At 47.6% G+C, this 24,010-nt stretch overlaps 2 protein-coding genes across 2 annotated transcripts in view; one reads left to right on the top strand and one right to left on the bottom strand.

Annotated features, from left to right (window-relative positions):
• RAB24 (RAB24, member RAS oncogene family) overlaps positions 1-20,695 on the bottom strand; it is a 235,674-nt gene extending 214,979 nt beyond the window's left edge. Inside the window, exons 1-2 of the mRNA XM_086931782.1 lie at positions 20,527-20,695; positions 16,902-17,177 (exon numbers count right to left, since the gene is read on the bottom strand). Coding sequence (XP_086787908.1) covers positions 16,902-17,018 — 117 coding nt within the window. The 5' untranslated portion in view covers positions 17,019-17,177; positions 20,527-20,695. The remainder of the gene's footprint in view (positions 1-16,901; positions 17,178-20,526) is intronic.
• The window catches only part of PRELID1 (PRELI domain containing 1), a 90,350-nt gene continuing 87,034 nt past the window's right edge, over positions 20,695-24,010 (top strand). Inside the window, exon 1 of the mRNA XM_086931781.1 lies at positions 20,695-20,836. The gene's annotated coding sequence lies outside the window, so the exon portion shown is untranslated. The remainder of the gene's footprint in view (positions 20,837-24,010) is intronic.

Here is a 24,010-nt window from a genome sequence, read left to right on the forward strand (position 1 = left end):
CAGGCCTGAAGCCGACTCTTTCGCCCACAGTGCTGTTAAAAGAATGGTTATCACACTTAAATGGATACCGGCCTGCGCACGTATCCTTTTGGTATCAGAACCCTTCCCACAGTTACTTCTTACGCTATTCAACCTAATTATTTTACGGTGCTATAGCCCTGTACTTCACACAATGACAACTCTGAACTGAACTCCCTCGGTCTTTACTTCGACTGGTATGCCTGAATTGGCGCGACAATGCATGGGTTTTTCAGCTCACCCCGTTTTCGCTGTGTCATGTGATGCCTGCTTTTCCATAGATGACGGTGTGGGGAAAAAAAAAAAAAAAATCGCTTGCGATACATAGAGATGCTGTGGTTATGTCTGTACTCCTATGTAAATACCAGGATAAGTTGTTTTGACTGCGTGTGTACTTATCTTTACTGAACACTGATTGGTGAAAGACTGAGACATACATGTCTGGTTCAGGCCTGCGGGATACACACAGGCCTGAAGCCGACTCTTTCGCCCACAGTGCTGTTAAAAGAATGGTTATCACACTTAAATGGATACCGACCTGCGCACGTATCCTTTTGGTATCAGAACCCTTCCCACAGTTACTTCTTACGCTATTCGACCTAATTATTTTACGGTGCTATAGCCCTGTACTTCACACAATGACAACTCTGAACTGAACTCCCTCGGTCTTTACTTCGACTGGTATGCCTGAATTGGCGCGACAATGCATGGGTTTAGGGCTCGCCTGCTGTGCGCATGCGCATAGCTGGCGGAGCTCTATAGTGGCTTAAATAGACTTTACCCGACTTGGCGATTTGGTGCTGTGCCCGTGGCTTTTAGGTCAATGCGCTTCCGCATTGACCTAAAATGCGCGTGCACATCACCAAATCGCCGTCTGTTCGCCGTCTGTTCCCTCAGCCGTCTGTACCCTGCTGCTTAACCCCTCTCCCCCGCTCCGCCCCCTCCCCTGCCCGCCATGTCGCATTTCTCCTCCCCCCTCCCCACAGCAATGCCCTCCTAACAACACACAGTGCTCCCTGATGCAATGTACTTATCTTTACTGAACACTGATTGGTGAAAGACTGAGACATGCATGTCTGGTTCAGGCCTGCGGGATACACACAGGCCTGAAGCCGACTCTTTCGCCCACAGTGCTGTTAAAAGAATGGTTATCACACTTAAATGGATACCGACCTGCGCACGTATCCTTTTGGTATCAGAACCCTTCCCACAGTTACTTCTTACGCTATTCGACCTAATTATTTTACAGTGCTATAGCCCTGTACTTCACACAATGACAACTCTGAACTGAACTCCCTCGGTCTTTACTTCGACTGGTATGCCTGAATTGGCGCGACAATGCATGGGTTTTTCAGCTCACCCCGTTTTCGCTGTGTCATGTGATGCCGGCTTTTCCATAGATGACGGTGTGGGGAAAAAAAAAAAATCGCTTGCGATACATAGAGATGCTGTGGTTATGTCTGTACTCCTATGTAAATACCAGGATAAGTTGTTTTGACTGCGTGTTTTTAGAGCCAGTCCATAGATACCTGCCCATTTTTTCGAACAGGAAAGTGGGCGGTTTTAAAACCAAATAGGGGGAATGTCTTTTTACCTTTGACTTCTAATGAAGCAGAGGCAATTTTAGGTGAGAACAGCTAAAATGAAACCATGCTTCAGCCATTTTAGACTTCAAAAATCGTGAGTCTCCTGCCTGAACATCCTACCATCAACACCACTACCACATCCACCACCACATCCACCACCACCATATCCCCCAGATACACCACATCTATATGTGTGTGTGTGTGTGTGTGGCTCTGTGTGTGTAGGTGCACCCACCACCATCACATCCACCACCACATCCACCATCACCTCCACATCCACCATGACATCCACCACCACCCCATCCACCACCACCACCACCGCATCCACCATGACATCCACCATCACCTCCACATCCACCACCACATCCACCACATCCACCACCACCCCATCCACCACTACCACCACCACCGCATCCACCACCACTGCATCCACCACCACTGCATCCACCACCACCACATCCACATCCACCACCACCACATCCACCACCACATCCACAATGACATCCACCACCACATCCACCACCGCTACATCCACCACCGCATCCACCACCACTACCACATCCACCACCACCACCACATCCACCACCACCACCACATCCACCACCACCACCACATCCACCACCACTTCCACCACATCCACCACCACCACTTCCACCACATCCACCACCACCACATCCACCACCACCACATCCACCACCACCACATCCACCACCACCACATCCACCACCACCACATCCACCACATCCCCCACCACATCCCCCACCACCACCACCACATCCACCACCACCACCACCACCACATCCACCACCACCACCACATCCACCACCACCACCACATCCACCACCACCGCATCCACCACCGCATTCACCACCACCACATCCACCACCACATCCACCACCTCATCCACCACCGCATCCACCACCACCACACCCACCACCATCACTTCCACCACCACATCCACCACCACTTTCACCACAACCACCACATCCACCACCCCCACATCCACCACATCCACCACCTCCACATCCACCACCACATCCATCCCCTCATCCACCACCATCACCACCACATCCACCATCAACACCACTACCACATCCACCACCACCATATCCCCCAGATCCACCACTACCACATCTATATGTGTGTGTGTGTGTGTGTGTGTGTGTGGCTCTGTGTGTGTGTAGGTGCACCCACCACCATCACATCCACCACCACATCCACCACCACATCCACCATCACCTCCACATCCACCATGACAACCACCACAACCACCACCCCATCCACCACCACCACCGCATCCACCACCACCACATCCACCACCACCGTATCCACCACATCCACCATCACCACCACATCCACCATGACATCCACCGCCACATCCACCACCACCACATCCACCGCATCCACCACCACCGTATCCACCACATCCACCATCACCACCATCACATCCACCACCACATCCACCATCACATCCACCATCACCTCCACATCCACCATGACATCCACCGCCACATCCACCACCACCACATCCACCACACCCACCACCGCCACATCCACCACCACTACATCCACCACCACATCCACTACAACCACCACCCCATCCACCACTACCACCACCGACGCATCCACCACCACCACGGCATCCACCATCACCACATCCACGGCATCCACCATCACCACATCCACCGCATCCACCACCACCACATCCACCATGACCTCCACCACCACATCCACCACCGCCACCACCGCCACATCCACCACCGCCACATCCACCACCACCACCACCACCACATCCACTACCACCACAACCACCACCACCTCCACCACGGCATCCACCACCACCTCATCCACCACCGCATCCACCACCACCACATCCACCACACCCACCATCACTTCCACCACTTTCACCACATCCACAACCACCACATCCACATCCACAACCACCACATCCACATCCACCACATCCACCACCACCACCACATCCACCACCACATCCACCCCCTCATCCACCCCCATCACCACCACATCCACCATCACCACCACATCCACCATCACCACCACATCCACCATCACCACCACCACCACATCCACCACCACCATATCCCCCAGATCCACCACTACCACATCTATATGTGTGTGTGTGTGGCTCTGTGTGTGTGTAGGTGCAAATGCAATGTTCTTGGATTTTCGTCACAATAAAATACACTGAACATAATCTTCACAAAAGTTATTTACAAACGTTTAAGCTATTGCCATTATAAATTACAATAACTTTTATTTAAGTATTAATTATTTACAAAATTAAAAGCCATTGTTATTTGTAATATCAAGACATCTAAGTTACGTAAATACAACACACATTGCATTACAAATGCTATAGGTGTCACATTTGCAAAAGTTAACACTATTGACATTGTAACTGACAAAGCTATTAATTTTGCTACTTTCAAAACCAACACATAAATAAAAAAAGTGTCATTTACAATACCAATAGCTCAAACTTTCCTAATGCGAGACCTATTGCATTTCCAATGCTTGTTTTAATAGAACACTTTGGAGCATTTTCTGCATATTATATATCTGATGTTAGTTAAGCTTAGTAGCTATAATGGTGCTCAATGTACTGACCCCTGTAAGCATAGAAGGCTTAACTGATTTTGAGGAGATGTGAACCCGTAACTTTCTTCCTGCCTCTTCTATGACATTGTGACCCTGCCTGCCTGTGTCACGAAGTCACGTTGTTCTTGTGTGGTCAGGGTGTCCACGACTGTCTGATGTTGCCTACCTCTGACTGTTGCTGTGAGTCTGCCCTTCCCTCTTGCGGTCTTTTCTCTGACTGTGTGACCCTGTCAGCCTCTCACTGAGTCAGATTGTTGTTTTGTCAGCCTGCGTGTCCCATGACTGCCTGATGTTTCCTGCCTCTGGCTGTTGTAGTGTGTCTGATGTTCAAGCTTTCTGTCTCTTTTATGACTGTGCGTGCCTGTGTGGCGCTGAGGCAGATTGTTGTTTTGGGTCTGCCTTTCTGTCTCCCTCCCCATCTCTTCTATGGCACTGTGATCCTGCCTGCCTGTGCCAGAAGTGCAGCAGCAGTGTAAAGCGCTACGTAAACAACAGGTTAGCTATCTTCCCAGATTGCATCTCCATCATTCCACTACACTCCGGGGAAATGCTTTCATCCTGAACGGCAGGATGGCTCAGTGAGTTGAACACGTGTCCCCAGCACGTGAGGTGGTCTGTGGATTCCGGCGAGGCTGACTGAGCCTTCCGTCCATCGGGCATTGGGAAATGGAGACATTTTGCATTTACAGCTTTTAAAAACACAGACCCATTGGTTTAAGCACTACACAATCAAAGTTGTTATATTAAAAAAGGAAAAATACCCTGGCAGAGCTGAAGAGGGTGATATAATATTTGACTCACTCCTTATGGTTAATGACAGTTGATGGAGTTAGAGTGACTTCCTAGTGCGAGCACTGTTGACACACATCAGTCCCTTTTGGCATCTTCTCTGGAGACTGGGCTGTGGGAGACCCGGGGGTGTGAAATGAGGACAAAGTGACCCATAGAGCACCCAGAATGAGCGCCGGAGGTGCTGTACTGTGGCTGCTCTTAAACACGCCAGGGCGCGCGGCGCAAACAATGTAGGGTTAAAGAAAAGGATGAATCCTTTCATTTCCCTAGAGATATTCAAAGGCCAATGCAAGGAAATCTGACTTAAGACGTCATTCTTTTCCAGGCCAATACACACTCTACTCAGAGGAGTGTGTGTCCCCCAGAAGGAACTAAAACACAATCTGTTCAGGGCAATGTGTGTCACAGACTACCCAGTGTTCTGTGTGCCCCACACAATATACCAGGCCGGGGCCCATCCTGTCCAGAGCAGTGTGTCTCCAGCAGGCTCAAAAATACAGTCTTGCTCAGAGCTATGTGTGTCCCTCAGTAGGTGCAGATACACAGTCAACTCAGAGGAGTGTGTGTCCCCCAGCAGGCACTGAAACACAGTAGGCAATGAGCGGTCTGTGTAACCAGGAGTCCTTGAGAGACATCTGTGTGTCTCCCCCGGCCCCAGTACACACAAACGCCCTCTTTATTGTACTTTATAAAAGTAGACTTTACGTTTTTGGTTAAAATAAGACCAAATAAAACCATACATATTCATAAACAACGCACGTTTGTAGCTGTTCACTCAGGTAAAACACACAACTTACACTTTCAACTTATAATAAGCATTTGTAGGAGAGGGTGTGGAGAAGAAGAGCTTGTAGGGTGAGTTTGGGGTGAGACTGCTGAAATGTTTGTGGCTGAGGTGGAGCTCGCTGCAGACCCTCTCCCATGCCCTAGGCAATCTTTCCATCTGTGCCCCATTGATGGAAGGTGCTAGTGTTGGGGTGGAGAGGGAGTGTGAGGTGGGAAGGTTTGGGGATAAAGAGCTGGTAGGTTGAGTGACACAGAGTGTGGGGCTGGGGGGGGGGTGAGAGACAGAGAAGAACCTCATGACCGAGGGAGAGTTCGGTACAGGCTCTCTCACAGGCCAAAGTCTTTCTATCTTTGCCCCATTGAGGGTGATGGGTGCTTGCCTTGGGGCAGGGAAGGGAGAGGAGGATGGAGGGTGTAGGGATGAAGAACTCGTAGGGTGAGTTTAGGGGTGAGACTGAGGAGAAGCTCGTGGCTGAGGTGGAGCTCGCTGCAGACCCTCTCCAAGGCCCGAGGAAGTCTTTCCGTCTGTGCCCCATTGAAGGCGGGTGTTTGCTTTGGGGCTGTGGTCGTGAACGTGTGTCTGCAGAGGGGCTCTTCTGTAAATGTTGTTTTAGGAGGCGGCGCTTGTGGGGAGAGGGGTTTAATGAGCTTGATCATGCAGCAGACATTGGCATTAATTTTCTTTATTTAAGATGTCGGAGTTGTTTTAAAAAACTGTAATGGGTAAACACATCTCGATCCTTCTCGTAGCCCTCTCCCTGTTACAGCCCCCCTCTCAAGATCTCTTCGGCAGCTTTCATCTTGGGAATGTCCGTGTTTGTATTGAAAGTAGAATGTGCAGAAATAGCACATTTCGCTGAAGCGGTAGTGCTGCCGGGCGTGGGAGCAGGCAATGCATTAACACAAGCAGCGCTGCACCGGTAGGCGGGCACTACACAGGCAGTGCGATGTGAGAGTAGGCACAGTACTGTGCTCCTACGGTGGGTGCTGTATTTAGTGGGCCAGTGCTGCGGTCCGCAATCAGTACAGCACCCTTACGGCAGGTGCTGTATTACCACTATACTGCATGCAGATGTTCAACTCACTCAGTACATACTGTTCTGGCTGAGCAGGCACTGTGCTCATTGCACAAGTACTGCCACCCCCACCCCAGTAGGCACTGTGCTCACTGAACAGTTGTTGCTCTGAGCAAACACTGCACTCAAAATACGCGGGCACTGCATTTGTTGAACACACTCTGCACTGAACTCATCGAGCAAGTCTTTCACCCGCCATGGTTTTATTCACTGAGAATGTACAAACGCACGTGCATCAAACACAGAGCCACCCCTAATACACTCAGTAACAAACAACGAAAAGCATACATTTGCAAATGTAAAGAAGGCAGTGAGCTTTTTTTCAAGATGCGTGTTCTAATATTCAGTGGCAATGTCAGAGACCGCATTACACACAACAAGGGCTGCGGGTACCGCGGAAAAAGGAGGGAGGGGTGGGGGGCAGACTCTGAGCTCCGAGAGTAACAAACAACGAAAAGCATACATGGCTATGTCAGAGACAGAGAGAAACACGGGCCATGAGAGTGCGCTGGGATCCAGCCCTGGGCAAAACTGTGGGGAAATGAGGGAGAACACCGCCTTAAACATGATGGAGCCGGCCAGCACCACTGGGACCAGAGTGCCGACCTGAGAGCGCGAGGCAGAAGTATACATGCTAATGCGTCCATGAGTGGCCATGTGCGCCGTTTAGTCCCGGAGTTCACCACCGGCAGCTTCTGGATTTCCTCCGGCAGCGGTCCTCCAGAAATGGAGTCACAAAAGTGGCGCCATTTTTGCGATTCAGGCGTGTTTTTAGCAGTTGAGTGACGGATAACGTCACGGCTTAAAAACTGCAAAAAACACTCCCCCATAAAACATAAAATCTCGGACTCCGCCCACTGCTTACGCAGTGCGACTCAGGCCGAGACCTAAAAACTGAGATTCCAACAAAGGCCAACCATGGCCTCGAGACAAAATATACACTGAGGAAGAAAAGGGCATCTGCTTTCGCTCGTAAAAGTCTCACGAAATGGTGAAATCTCCATGAAATAAGTCATAGTAATAAAATATTGATTAATAAAGATGCTGGTTAAAACCAAAAACTGAATGACATTTTGCTACTTATAGCAAATTATTAATTATATTAATGGAATTTGTTTTATTGAGTTCAAGCATGAAAGAGTGAATTGGCCCTGCCGAGTTTGATCTAGAGACTGCTGGTTGCACTCATCTCTCTACAGAAGGTGTTTAACCACTGTGAACGCAAAAGGGGACAATAAGTGAATAACAGAGTGCTCAAATCAACTGAGGTCAAAATGTGTCAACAACAGAAAACAATGCGCGGGAGAGCAAGAGGAAAGCGGAGGTGAAGAGGGAAGAGTAAGAAGATGTAACGTTTAGTGTTAATGTGTTTTTTTTCCAGCGGGTTGCAAAATACGCCGACTGGGCTAATACTACTTTTTGAGCCTGTGCTAATGTTCACATAAGTATGTACGTACTAGTAGTTATATATCGAAATCCTAGTTAGGAAGCAATACAGTTCTGTACAATATACATTTTATGCATAGGATTGCTGCAGGTGAACTACAGCTGTGAATTTATAGCGCCACTCCTGGAATTAGTTTAGCACTCCACACAAGGCAATAAATAAGCATTGGCATAGCCAACATGTCTCAACTTTGGGACCTTGTAAGTGTTTAGCTAGAGCTATTGGCTTTGCAGACTGTATTTACCGGAGACCTGCCCATCTGTGTTAGCAGGTGTACAATTAACACACCGTGTGCACCTGGGATCTGTTTATTGGGGAATGTGCTTGCGCTTTTGATATACAACTTGTGTATGCATTTGGTTTTGCATATCCGGGTGTGTATCTATGTGTTCAATGCACAGCATGTGCCCCTGGGAACAGCCTAAGTCAACTTAATGTATGTGGTCATGTAACAAACACCCTGTGTACCTGGGATATGTCAATTGGGGAACTGCGCCCATTTACCTCGCTGCCTGCTCCTGCTCCTGGGATTTACCTCCAAATTATGAATTTCCACATATATTTAGTACACGCTGTGTGCATAGGTAGGAGCTGACGCACATGTTAAGTACATTTAACACACGTGTGGGGTGACTAGCACCTGAGATATGCCTATTACCAATGGATTTCTGCATTTAACACACTCAGTGTGTCCCTGGGATCAGCGTGTTATGAACATGTGCATTTAGCTCACACACACTGTGTGCCTAAGATGGGTGCCTGAGCGTGGTGATGTATGTTGATCATGGACATTGTGCACATGGGATGTGTCTACCCATGGTGAATTCCTCCATTGTCTCACACGTTTAATTAGAGTGAGTGCTGGCCCACAGTAGGGGTCATCTCTAGTCTGTAATAAAGTTCTAATATCGTCGCCCTACCCTCCTTCCACCAAAAAAGAAAAAGAAAAAAAAGAAAAACCCCAAATTAAATGATCACTCTTCAATGGAATTAATACAGCTGCACTGGAAGGGGGTGGGTTTCCAAAACGACTTGCGTGCATTTAATGTTCGCCTGCTGTGCACCACGGCACACCTATCAGTGTGCAGAACATTATATGGCCAATACTTGAAATGAAAAACAGAAGTGCAGGGACCCTGTACCAAAGTACCTGCTGGTTTCTGACTAAGTGCTGGTACCCCCCAATTAAAAGTATTACATTTTTCTTGAGACGTGCATGCACTTTCCCTTACAAAATAGAAAAGTGCAGGTACTCAGTACCGGCCCAATTAAAGCACTGTAAATGGCTATGCATGTCTATTTGGCGACCCTCAGATAACTGTATGTCAATATACCAAATCGGTGTACAAGTTTGGATCTAATTTATAGATGCACATGCATGTATACAGATATTCATAGAAAACACGTATCAAGTGTGCCTAGATCAATAATCTCCTAATCTACATGAGACTATAGCGATCAATTTACAATACTCATATACATATTCATCAAAGCGAATTAGTGTGGCTCACTGGTTAGAGGCGGCAGACCCGAGAGCAGAGGACGGCCCGGGACCAGGGTTCGAATCCCGGCGCGGCAGGTTTCTCGACCAGGGTCAGCGGACTCGATAATTCTCTCGCCTCGGTGCCCACTCTGATCAGCGATCACACTCGGCAACTCTGGGCATTAGCTTGCCTCATCTTCACTAACGGCCCCACCAGACCGCCGGGGATGCCTGGTCTCACCCTGGAGATACCCATTAAGGGACCATCTCTCAGGGAAGCCAGGAAGGGTTTCGCAGCGGTCAAAGCGCCTTGGGACCCTCCGGGTAAGTAGTGCGCTATATAAATGCCTATACATACATTTACATACATCATACGTACACAAACCTGTTTGTACACATATTGTTCTATATAGAATAATCTGTTTCGCATTCAAAACCATGAATATGATTCTATCTACTTCGCAAAACAAATTGATTCATACAAAAATCTATGGGTATGAATATCGAAGCACATACAAGTCTGCATGCATCTGGCCATATACAAGGATGTATGTGTGTACATCGATTTTCGTACACAAACAAGTCTGTATGTGGAGCGGCTACGTTCGTCGAGCCACCAATAACTAAACTATAGAAACGCTGACAACATAAAACGAGCGCATATACCACTCTATATGTGTATATATAGAAACGTGTACAAGTATATATCCGCTCACGAGTATGCCCAGATCGATCCACACACACTGCTGACTGCATGTGCCTATATCGAGCAGTATCACGTCTCAATGCACACACGGCAGCCTGTGAGTGCACACAGGCGCAAGTCTGTACGTTCATATAAGGGCCCATGTACAACAGCCAAAACAATATATGATGTAATGTGCACATATATCTAAAGAGGTCCGCGTTTGTTTGCATATGGTCCATGCACATTAATATATCTCGACATGCAAGGACTAACCAGTGTCTGCGTATGGCATGATAACCACTTTCACCTTGTGCCACGCTGCAGAAGCCTCAACATGGCAGTGATTGAATTGCACGGTCTGAGAATGCTCGACCTGGTTACAGGGACAGGAGTATCTGCTCTGCATTTTATCATGTCAGACACCTGAAGAATGACAAGCAGGCAGACAGACAACCCTTCAGTGGAAGGAGCTGCAGTTCTCTACACAGGGCTGCAGAAAATGGGGTGCGGAAGGGGGTGGTGTAATGAGGGCACCCTGAACTCACAGTAAAAAGGGATGGGGGGCTGGTAGGACTTATCCCCAAGGCAGGGGCTGAAATATTTACATCCCGAGATGTCGGTAATGTAGTCATGGCACACAAGGGTTGAAGTGCTGGGGGGTGCAGTAGGTGGATGGCTGGAGTGCTGGGCCAGAGTGTGGCAGTAAAGACTGGAGTGGGGGGCAGTAATGATGTCGTCCCGAGATATACACCGATGGCTTCAGTTGAAATAACTCACACCCTGGGGTGGAAGGAATTGGGGTGGGAGGGTTGTGGAGAGTAGTGATGCCACCCAGGGGTTGCGCTCATGGTAACCGATGAAGGGCTGTAATGATTGGAATCCTCAGCGACAGCAAAGGTTGTCATCGTAGGGTGCGGGGGAGAGGGTTCGTTTTTTAAGGGTGCCTCCTGTGGAAGACAGGAAATGCTGAAGATCACATTCTTGTGTGACACTAAGGGCCAAAGGGGCGCCAATTGTGACACCAATGGGTTCCCGGGGCGAGGGATATTGGAGGAGATGTATCGACGCTCGTGCCCCCACATAGAAGCCATAAAGTGAGACATAATGTCTATGTCCACGAATGATGGTGTGATGGGAGACAGAGGGAGCTTGCTTGTGTCCTGGTACCTTACTCTACAACAGTGCCCGCCCCGGCTCCTTATAGCACCTACTCCTTCCTCTTAAAGCGCCTGTCTGCCACTCCTCCTTATAGCGTATACCTCCTCCTCCTCATAGTACCGGTCCAGCATACAGACTTACCTGCACTGAGAAACAGCAGGAGGTGGATTATAGTGAATGGAGCCAGCAGTGGCGCCCACTGAAGCTCAGTATGTGCAAAGCTGGCGGTCTGGAAAGCCCAGAGAGGAGCAGGGACCCAGGAGAGGGAACCCCCGGGCCTGGATACAAAGGAAGTGAGTCAGATGGAAGAAAAATACCGGCGCATTAAGAACACAGAGTGGGAACATGGACCCCAAATTCTCGCAAAATCCAGGCACACAGAAGAGCCTGGATACATAAGAAAATGCCCCAGGAACAAACAGTCGCCCACAGAAAGAAAAGTGCTAATTGTAGGGTTCGTGTAGAGACTGAGCAAAGAACAATTAAAATAGAGGTGGGCAAGCCTTGCAGAACAAAAGAAAGGTGCGGCCACTATACTTAAAGATAAAGCATGGAGTTGTGGTGTGCTGCACTGGAAGTGCTTGGTGTGAATGTAAAAAAGAACAAGCATTGGAAATGCAATAGGTCTCGCACCATTAGAGTTAGTGCTTTTAGAATTGTTTATGGGTTTTTTTTGTAAATGTTTAGCATTTTTGTTTCCTGTAGCCAATGCTAAAGTATTACAAATAAAAAAAGCCATAAACATTTCTAAAAGCTCTAACTGAAATGGTCTGAGAACTATTGCACTGTGTGAGGGTGAGGGTGAGTGAGGGTGAGGGTGAGTGAGGGTGAGGGTGAGTGAGGGTGAGTGAGGGTGAGGGGTTGAGGGTGAGTGAGGGTGAGTGAGGGTGAGTGAGGGTGAGTGAGGGTGAGTGAGGGTGAGTGAGGGTGAGTGAGGGTGAGTGAGGGTGAGTGAGGGTGAGGTGTTGAGGGTGAGTGAGGGTGAGGGGTTGAGGGTGAGTGAAGGTGAGTGAGGGTGAGGGTGAGGGTGAGTGAGGTGTTGAGGGTGAGGGTGAGTGAGGGTGAGGGTGAGTGAGGGTGAGGGGTTTTGGGTGAGTGAGGGTGAGGGGGAGTAGTTGGGGCTGAGTGAGGGTGAGTGAGGGTGAGTGAGGGGTTGATGGTGAGGGGTTGAGGGTGAGTGAGTGAGGGTGAGGGGTTGAGGGTGAGTGAGGGTGAGGGTGAGTGAGGGTGAGGGGTTGAGGGTGAGTGAGGGTGAGTGAGGGTGAGGGGTTGAGGGTGAGTGAGGATGAGTGAGAGTGAGGGTGAGTGAGGGGTTGAGGGTGAGTGAGGGGTTGAGGGTGAGTGATGGTCAGGGTGAGTGAGGGTGAGGGTGGGTGAGGGGTTGAGGGTGAGTGAGGGTGAGGATGAGTGAGGGTGAGGGGTTGAGGGTGAGGGGTTGAGGGTGAGGGGTTGAGGGTGAGTGAGTGAGGGTGAGGGGTTGAGGGTGAGTGAGGGTGAGGGGTTGAGGGGGAGGGGTTGAGGGTGAGTGAGGGTGAGGGGTTGAGGGTGAGTGAGGGTGAGGGGTTGAGGGTGAGTGAGGGTGAGGGCGAGGGGTTGAGGGTGAGGGGGTGAGGGTGAGGGGTTGAGGGTGAGTGAGTGAGGGTGAGTGAGGGTGAGTGAGGGTGAGGGGTTGAGGGGGAGGGGTTGAGGGTGAGTGAGGGTGAGGGGTTGAGGGTGAGTGAGGGTGAGTGAGGGTGAGGGGTTGAGGTGAGTGGGGTTGAGGGTGAGTGAGGGTAAGGGGTTGAGGGGGAGGGGTTGAGGGTGAGTGAGGGTGAGGGGTTGAGGGTGAGTGAGGGTGAGGGGTTGAGGGTGAGTGAGGGTGAGGGGGTGAGGGTGAGGGGTTGAGGGTGAGTGAGTGAGGGTGAGTGAGGGGTTGAGGGTGAGGGGTTGAGGGTGAGTGAGGGTGAGGGGTTGAGGGTGAGTGAGGGTGAGGGTGAGTGAGGGTGAGGGGTTGAGGGTGAGTGAGGGTGAGGAGTTGAGGGTGAGTGAGGGTGAGGGTGAGTGAGGGTGAGGGGTTGAGGGTGAGTGAGGGTGAGGGGTTGAGGGTGAGTGAGGGTGAGTGAGGGTGAGGCTGAGGGGTTGAGGGTGAGTGAGAGTGAGTGTTGTGAGAGAGGGTGATGAGGCCTGGTTGTTGTGAGAGAGGGGTGATGAGTCCTGGTTGTTTTGAGGTACAGCTGATGAGGCCTGGTTGTTGTGAAGTATCTGACTTTCTTGTGAAGACAAGTGCGTCATAAGCTTAAACGAGAGCCTTGCATTCTCTGTTCCCGATCCTTGCACCCATGCATGGCTCGGGTCTCAGGGCAGCTACCAGGAGTTCTAACAGCTCTCATCAGGTTTCTCAACAACGGTGTAAAAAGTAACACCTAGGACAAATGTAACCATTAAAGTAACGTAACAAATATATTGCTCAGAAGGGGCCTTTGATGTAACAGCCCGTTATGTTATCAAGTTCTTCTAAAATTCACTCATTGCTCCAGATCACAAGGAATGAGTGCGGCTCTTAACTTCGTGGTTACTAAGTATCATTAGTGCCTGGACTATAGTTTACAGTGCCCTCAACCGGGACAAGAGAGGACTGCCAGGGGCAGCTCTTTATGTGTCTTGGTGGAAAGGAATGAACATATATCATTATTTAGTCACAAGATCTTGTTTAGACTGGAGCTCAGTATTCAAGCGCTGTAACGAGGAAGGGTAGTGCACAATTGCGCTGAATATTAATAGATTTAAAATCCTTTATAATATTACCGTAACAGGGAATGATCGCTCTATTGTGAAACACGTTGATTCAATGTTTTGCTTCACATATTTTGTTCACTGCAAACTTCAGTGGGGATTTTTAAAAAATGCGACACGGCGGGCAGGGGAGGGGGCGGAGCGGGTAAAATAAACAAAGAAGACGGAGGGAAGAGAGGGGAGGGGGGAGGAGAAATGCGACACGGCGGGAAGGGGAGGGGGCGGAGCGGGTAAAATAAACAAACAAGACGGAGGGAAGAGAGGGGAGGGGGAGGAGAAATGCGACACGGCGGGAAGGGGAGGGGGCGGAGCGGGTAAAACAAGACGGACGTGCACGCGCTTTTAAGCTCAATGCGCATACGCATTGAGCTTAAAAGTCACGGGCACTGCAAGGAATCGCCACGATTCCTTGCAGTGGATAAAGAGTGGATAAGCCCCTATAGTCTCGCTTGCTCGATGCGCATGCGCATCGACAGGCGAGACCTAAAAAAAGCTTCAAAGACAGGACATACAATAGCACAAGTGGAAGAGGACAAGTCCTGGGGCGATCCAACGGAGTCAACAACTGAGAAAAACCGGTGGGACAAGCAGCAATCATTATCCAATTAGAAGCAACGTTTTTAAAAGACACAGGAAAAAAGCCAATCAGAAGCTAGAGACAGGCTGTAAGCCCACAGAATTAATACAGCATGTCGGGAGACAGCGCATGCACTGTCTAGGGTCGACCTAAAAAGGAACATGCACAAAAACACAGGGTCAAAGCCTCCAAGTGCATGGCCATAAAAACAACACATACATGCCAATGGGTGGATCTTTTCAGACTATGCAGTAACAAGACGTATCTATTTGTAAGGATAGGAGCCCACGGTGATGGACACACCCAATGGACATTCATATCCTATTATACTGCTGTTATACAAATAGAGAAAGGGCAGTAACAAGACCTCATGTTCAGATGATGGCAGTCTAGAAACGTGTATTTTGCTCTGAGCAGTTACACATAGTCTGAGTTGGTAATGGTACAAGCTTCTGATACAAGCTGTAACTGATAGACGACACAGACAGGGAGCATCCAACATGATGGAGGCAGAAATGTCACTCTTAAAGGGCAACAACCACTTTGTTAGGGATAGTCACACAAGGTGAAAGAAGGCTTGTGTTTTGGCGTGGACAGTTGTGTACGAAAAAACATGGTTAAAAGAAGTTTAGAATTGGTGAACACATTTTATTTATTTATTTTTGGTACAGGAACACAGACATGAAACTTACAAATCAGAAATGCTCTTACAAAAAAATGTCAGAAATAAGGAATATAACTTACTGAAATGCTGATGTGACTATACATCAACCATATTTAAGGGGAGTTATAAAAGGAAGGTGAGGACTGGAGCATACAAACGGATGAAGCACTGCATCAATTGGTTTACATTCTAGTTAATAATTATATGTAAAGTCTAAGTCGAAATTCATGTGTTCCCAGTAAGCTCAAGTAGATACATATTTGAATTATGTTACAGAGAACACACTCCACAATACAGTCCAAGGACATGTATGTGATGAGATCAAAAGAACTGAGCGAAGCTGAAGCAAAATGATTCCAATATCTAGCTGGCACATCTACGGCAGAGGGGGTGGGTACCATAGAGAGAGAAAAATGTATGCATGTGGCCAATCTGGTAACATGGTCCATAGGCAATAAAGTGTGCGCTGGAAGTTCTTCTAGTAGGCTGTTACAAAAGTCCAGTTTACTCAAAACTGGAGAATTACTTATCACTAAAAAAATAGGAATTGTGAAATTTAAAATGGGTATCTGGCAATGAAGGAATTGAGACACATCTGAGAGTCAAACAACATGAACAGCTTTCGGCAGCTAGAGAAGAGGAAGAGTCTCACAGAGGAAGGATATGAGTTGAGCTAATAATGATGGTTGGAGAAATCACAGAAATACAGCATTTCTGCTGTAGAAGAACTGAGTATGGGTAAGGGCAGGTGTATCGAATACATGACGCTACAGATCAGTGTGAGAATGTGCTGGGTCAAGGACAATAATTTGAAAAGATTTAGAGAATGACTAGCGAATAAGGTATGAGAAGGTAAAGGAAGAAATGACAGTGCTGATCAATTAGGCAAAAGAAAGAAACGTAGCAAGCCCATGAATGTACCTTAGGGGGGCACCCACCTGGATGGGGTTAGGCTATGACAGAGTTATGCCTCACTAGTATACAGTTTCTTAATGCCATATATTACAAAAATGTAAACAATAAAGCTAACCGCGACTAGATGAGATCAGTGAGCCAGCTGTTTTTTCGGTCAAGGTGGACCCAAGGCTGACTAAAATCAATAGTAGTACAAAATTAGTGAGAACTCTTACCTTTGCACAAAAGTGAGAAGAGAACAATTCAGACAAAGTGGTAAAGGAGGTCATATACAGGCAGAAGCGCTCCATAGAGAAATAGGGAATGATAGAAACACTTACATTCTGATATGGCCCCATGAGAAAACGGTGATGGACGTATCGCTCCACAAGGCTGGTCTTGCCCACACATTCCTTCCCCAGCATCACCACCTTAGCATCCACACGCTGTCCACTCATCTCTGCTGCACAGCCTGTAAGGGCCAGTGCTTCACACTCCCTTGCTCCTCCACAGCAGCAACAGCAGGTATTGCACAGTCAGTGAGGGGTAGTTTAGAAAACAACGTTAAAGGCTTTATTGTTGATAAGGGGGTGTAGGGACCAAACTAGCACGTTCACCTGTAGAAGAGAAACAGAATGAAATTATCAAAATTACACAGAAAGATTCTGGTGACAGTATGTTAATGTAATTCAACCCCTGTTTAGAAGAAATACCTCATGGTGGTCTCTTCTATACACCATGAGGTGTGTAATTTGCAAGTGTGTCCATATATAATGTGCAAAGGTCTTGGGCTACAGCAAAGACAGCAATATAGACTAGTGCAGCAAAATGTAAATCATGAGATTTTTGTACAAGTTCTAAGGCTAAACATGTTTCTTGAGTAGTAACTACAGTCCTTTTTGACCCTGGAAAGTGGCTACTACTTCTTGCCTTCAGTAAACAAACAGTAATCGTCTAGTTCGCTTATAACTAGAGGAGAAAGAACTTTACACTAACAAATGTAAACGTAGAATTTAAAATGGATATTCGATAGTGTAGCTGTAGGTCACATTAGATATCAGAAGTGTGAGCAGTAAAGTGAACCACTACTATTCTTGGTATTTGTCTATATAATCTTACAGGACAACCGCGTGTCCACTAATTACAGACTGCCCCTAGATGCCTCGAAAAATCTACTCGCCCACTCGCAATTGCGAGTAAAATTGTATCAGGTCGAGCTATTTTTACAACCTACTAGTCCCATCTAGTGAGTAAACTTAGGCTGGAAAGGAAGAGGTGTTCTGTTTGTTCAGAAAGTGAATGAGCAATAAAGATGTAATTAAATCTTATTTTTATCTTGACACCTTGGCTGTCTGTTCAAGGAAAGAGGTCAAATGTCAGTTTGTCTTTTAACTAATTGCTGCTTAGAAAATGAGGTTTATTTTTCTCTCTCTTACTAGAGTTGGAGGCATTTGTCAAGTGATCTGTCTGAAGAAGTCAGTTATTTTTCTCTAACACAACATTTATATACATAGCCTGTAAATTAACATTACAGCTATTTCAAAAGATATAAGGAATTACAAAAGCATTTTTTTTTAATTTAGAAGTGTGATGCACACAAAGAGTTATATAGGAGCAAAACAAACCAGAACACAAATGACACATTTTTGCAGAAACTATTTCCAAACATTATTGTTTGTACATTATATAGTTTGATCAGTAAAGCTGCATGTCGGTGGGAAAGTGTGTGGCCATTTCAATGTAAAATCTGCTGATTACAAATGAGTGTGTTACCACTCCATCCTTCAGTAATGTATTTATTAAAAGTGATAGTTTTTAAACATGATTTAAGAAACATTCCTGCCCCGCCCTGATGACAATGCTGTTATGAACTAAGAGGCAAGTCAGGGGTCATGTGTATCCTACATGCTGCTAGATTTAATTATATATGGAAATAAGTTTAGTCTATTAAAACAAACAAAAGAGTTTTCTGTACAGCAAACATGCTGAACCCTCACATTTGAAGGTGCTATCATATGTGATAATGAAGAAAATGGCAGCTCAATGAATTAAAATATTTGCCCACAATCACATCATTGAAAAAGGGTTTATGGGTCAAGAGCATTACAAATAGGTTGAGTAGATTATTTAGGTCACTAAACCTGCAGGTCTAGTAAAATATGTATGAGTTTTCGAGGCCTGCCCTAAAATTACTCTACTCTCTGCTATTAAGCTGACCACATACAGTATTTTTCTGCAATTTCGGCAAGGTTCCATTTTCTACAGAGCGTCATGTGATGATAAACAGCGGGCTTGTGCAGCACTCTAGTCTGCATGGACTCGAAGTTCTGCCTGTAAGATTGTCACTCCACAATGCCAGGGCGCTGCCAATTAGGCTGGCGAGACAGACTATGATGCTATGTGTGTAACCCGAGACCAAGAGAAAAGTGAGAGTCAAACTAAGTACACCTACTTTGGGTCTCTCTGCAGCTACAATTTTGACTTCTGGGTATCAGTCAGTAAAAGTCCAGGCCTATACTAATTCATTTCTAGGATGGTGGAGGCAAGGGTAAATAAAGCAAATAGCACTGAGAGAAGGTTGACTGAAACATTCAACAGTTTTGTCGCAAACAATCATCGCAAAATACACATACAAATACATGCACACACACGTACTATCTCCTAAAAAATGCGCTGTAACCACTTACTCTACATTTCTCTCCCTTTCTAGTCACGTTTTGAGAATATTCTGTGGAGTGCAGGTCACCAATGAGATGGGGGCCGATCTCTGGTTTTATAGTGACATGTTATGGTTAGGTAAGGATACCTGCCTTCGAGAATTTATCAAAAGCAGGCTAAGCCTGATTTTGTGCTCCATAAATAGATTTATTATTGCCAGCAAAAAACCCTGTAAAGAGCAGGGCCTGGCACGAAAAGCCCAGATTGCTGCCATGTTATGAAGGTCCTGTTTCTAGTAGCAGCACTACAGCCTGTATACCGGAACTCCATGTTCATTAACGACCACTGCCTCGGTTAGTTAGTTTCACTTACGGTAAGGTGCCAGAATTGTGTGACAACTCCCCTTTAAGATTTATGTCAAACTTTGTTTAGTGTACCTATGTTAGCTAGGTACTCATCTTTAAATAAGCTCAGTTAAAAAAGGCAGTGAATGTTTGCTCAATGCTGCCATGTATTATACAAACCAATGAGCATAAACCTACTTTGACATGTCCATGTATTGGTCTTCTATCTCTTACTTACTGCTTGACCTTCTGAGATGTGTCTGCAAAAGTGACATCTTGTCCTTAATTTTTTTAGTCACTGTTCAGAACTTGAGTCTAATGCCAAGTGGCCATTCTAACGTCTAGCACTGCCATACAGAACCCGTTTAACAGCCACCACTGATGCCGCATAAAAAGACTCCCACCGCCAAAACATAGCCACCATCAACCCCATTTACCCTGGGTATTCACAGCATCACTTTCCTAGCCACCATCAACAGATCAGAACCCTCTACCCTGGGTATTCACAGCATCACTTTCCTAGCCACCATCAACAGATCAGACCCCTCTACCCTGGGTATTCACAGCATCACTTTCCTAGCCACCATCAACAGATCAGACCCCTCTACCCTGGGTATTCACAGCATCACTTTCCTAGCCACCATCAACAGATCAGACCCCTCTACCCTGGGTATTCACAGCATCACTTTCCTCTACCACCTGCCCAATCATACAAATTGCACGTCACCACAAACCGCACTCTCCCATTTGCATTAGACGATACGCCACCTCCAGCAACAGCTCCACCATCAAACACTGTATCCCCTAAACTGCCCTCCAATTTCCTCCTCGAGCCTACTGTTACCTTCCCCAAACAGCACCCCCCCCTTTACTAATTCGTTCACACGTTTTCCACACCTTACACCCAGGCTCTTTCGCCCTTCCCATTCCCTAGCTCAAAGTCGTCTACATAAAGCTGCCTTACCTCTTCTACTCCTTTCTCTCTGCTCCTTTTAGTCACCTTCGCTTTATGAGGCTCTTGCTCCCCAGAAACAACAAGGAAGCTGGCGCTGCTGCTACTGCATCACTTCTCTACGCATGCTCGTATTTAGTATACTTCGCTGGCTGCGAGAAACGTTTCCTGTAGATCTCCCGGAAGTACCGGCTCGTGCCCCGGAAGTGTGCGCGAGCATATTCCGGAACAGGAGGGAGCCTGGGGTCCTTCCCGCTGAAGCGGCTGAGCCAAGATGCGCTCCAGAGGATGAATGAGGAGTCAGCGCGAGGGAGTATGAGAGGTGAGAAGGGGCCGGGGGTGCGCGGAGAGCGCAGGCCCGGGGGCAGAACGGTGGGGTGCATGCGAGAGTGGCCAGGGCTCGAGAAGACGAAGTGCGGATCAAGGTGACGAGTGTAACAGGGAGGAGGAGCAGCATGAGACCACGCTAACCGTGGATTAGAGGCGATTTCCAAAATCTGTGTTATGTATCAATTAAGTGCTTGTTCTACACAAATATACTTTGTAGACAAAGTAGCATATTACGTCAATGTGGCAGAATAGTTGCCAGGCGAAATTGGTTGGAGCTGAATGAGAAAAAATACATCGACTGCATTCCATACATTTGTACCTTGCACAGAATTGCAATTTTAATTATAGGGAACAGTGGTATATTTTAAGGTTGATTAAGGTTTAATGCAAGCACGGAAAATTGGAATCCTATTTTCTGGTTTAATATAAAAAAATAACTATGGGCAGAGGGGGACCGTGGGCCACCTGTGTCACTAGACCAGCTACATGATTGACAGAGAGATACATACATCTGTCCAGAATGGTAATGGTGAAGTGGGATGCGAGCTGAGCAGTGACTTCATTGGAGCGACGGTGGGAACATACAGCTAGGACAGTGGTTCCCAAACGTTTTTGACCCGTGGCTCCCTTGACCTAATTGGCAGTTGGCCGTGGCTCCCCACCATTTTTAGGTCTCGCCTGTCGATGCGCATCGAGCAAGGCGAGAGTATTGCGAGTTATCCACTCTTTATCCACACTGCAAGGAATCGTGGCGATTCCTTGCAGTGCCCGTGACTTTTAAGGTCAATGCGCATGCGCATTGAGCTTATGCGCATGCGCATTGACCTTAAAAGCGCGTGCACGTCCGTCTTTCTTTACCCGCTCCGCCCCCTCCCGCCGTGTCGCATTTCTCCTCCCCCTCCCCTCTCTTCCTTCCGTCTAACGCCGTCTGCAAGCCTATTTTGTGTGCTCAATCCCCCCCGCGCCTCGCACCAGACTCCCCCGCCGCTCGCCATATGCTCGCTCGTTCCCTCCCACTGGCAGCCTGCGGCCACTGCTGAGAAGCTTGTTTTAACTTTGACTACCATTCGCTCAGGCTGCACGCTCCCTATGATCCTTGAAGGGACAGTGTATACAGATCCGCCTCTCAGTCTTGCTCGCCTTCAACATTCATCCCCTCCCCCACCACAGAGCGCGTCTCGCGGCTGCATGTCTTGTTCCTCCTGACTTCCAGTTTACCTCTCCCAGTCCACAGATTGCATGCAGTGATTGCGGAGTCATGAAATGCATGCTACTTTGATCTATGACCTTTTTGAGGTGCTAATCAGGTCCCTTTTATCATTATACCTTGCTCATTAATCATATTTCCTGCCGCCCGTCAGGCTGCCAGAGGCCCCAGGCACGGTCTCCTGCTACGGTGTGCGCGCTTTCACTTTCTTTTTTGTCCTGAGTTTCGCCTCTCCTGGCAGGACACGCAAGCACACCACCAGGTAGGTTTGTCTGCGTGCAGAGACGCGGAGGCGAGGGGCAGTACATGCTGAAAGCGGTCGCCCATTATTTATTTTCATTTTCGTTACTGTGGTTACAATCTCGTCAACAACGTGGGTGCCGCAATTGAATCAAAAGTAAAGAAATAGGGGGAACATTGATTTCTATTTATTTACTTTTGATACAATTACAGCACCCCGCGCGGGTGACTTGATTGTAACAAAAAGTAATAAACTTATTTTCGTTTTCATTACTTTTGTTACAATCGCATCACCCGTGCGAATGCTGTGATTGTAACAAAAGTACATAATTACTGCTGCTGGGCGGGGCTGCTGTCCTTAGGCCCAGCAGCTTAGTCGGAATTTGCAACCCCATTTAGTGCACATGTCAGACAGAGCTGGACTGAGCCTCAAGTCCTACTCGCTTCTGTATGAAGGCTCCTAGCTCCTGGCCCCCTGCTCTTCTTCTTAGCATTTCTTACAAGGTTTTTGCCATTCAAGTAAACTCAGACCTTTATGAATGCATCAGGGTTGGTGCTCTCCACCCTCTACCATTTTACCTACTCTCCCATCCATGTGCTAGTGCGCCCATCTCAAGGAGTCGGAGGGAGTGGTTTCTCTGCCGCTTCAGTGTGTCTATCATGGCTGGAGTCGGCGAATTCCGTGGGTGTGTTCTGTGTTTTTTTATTTTTTTTTAGATATTTTTAATCTGCCTATTCTGCTTTGCTTAAGGGTCAGTGAATTCCCTACAAGTATTCATCCTGTCCCGTCTTTAAGGAACCCATCCCTCTCTTGGTAGGCAGGGTTGCTCTGTGCCCACTTATGCCCCCCTCTTAAGTGGTGTAGGCTCCTTGTGACCCCCCTTAGTCTATCTCTGCAGGGGTTCGGTAGAGGAGCGGCCCTTCTATCTCGAGGTCGGCTGAGTAACCCTCTGCCACATGAATCTGCCCACCTCTGTTGTCCGTGTAGTGCCTGCTCCTCCTCTCCGGTTTGCAGCACTGCACGCTCTCTTCATCCTCCTTTGGCGGTTGCTTGTCCTTGAAGGAATGACTTTGCTGATAACCCTGGATACTCTTTCTGTGGTTTTGCTTGAAAAGGTCCCCCAGCGATGCACCCCTCCCCCTCCACTCACCTGCCTCCCGGCAACAACTCAAACTTTGCTAGGCGGTGACAGACGATCTTAGAAACGGTTCAATAGTCACTTTTACGGCTACACACAAAGGGATTGTTCTATGCCGATCATATTTACTGGCCGTGCTGCTCCTGTGCACAGACCATGCAGTCCGTGGAGGATTTGGTGCTAGGAACAACGCATCGACTATTCTGTCCTTTTGCACAGGCCATCCAATCTGTGGTGAGCCGAAGGGCACCTCACCCAAGCAGTGCTGCCCTTGTGCACTGGAGGGTGGTGCAGAGTGTAGGACTGTACTCTTCTTGTACATAGGTCACATGGTCTACGTTTAAGGGTGGTAGGCCTGTGCACAGCAGTGACGAAACACAAAATAATGCCTTCTCCTGCTTCAAAGAATCACGCATTCCCAAAAGTGAGGCGGTCATTCCTTTTACATTAATCCACCTATATGATCTCTACAAAACACTACGTTTGCAACCTATCAATCTATCAAAGTTGTAACTTTTCAAGCATAGCCAATAGGTCCTGCCTTTGGGACCTTGTAAGTATTTAGCCTTGCAGCACATTA

The sequence above is a fragment of the Lissotriton vulgaris genome, chromosome 7 (assembly GCF_964263255.1).
Source record: "Lissotriton vulgaris chromosome 7, aLisVul1.2, whole genome shotgun sequence".
NCBI classification, from domain to species: Eukaryota; Metazoa; Chordata; class Amphibia; order Caudata; family Salamandridae; genus Lissotriton; species Lissotriton vulgaris.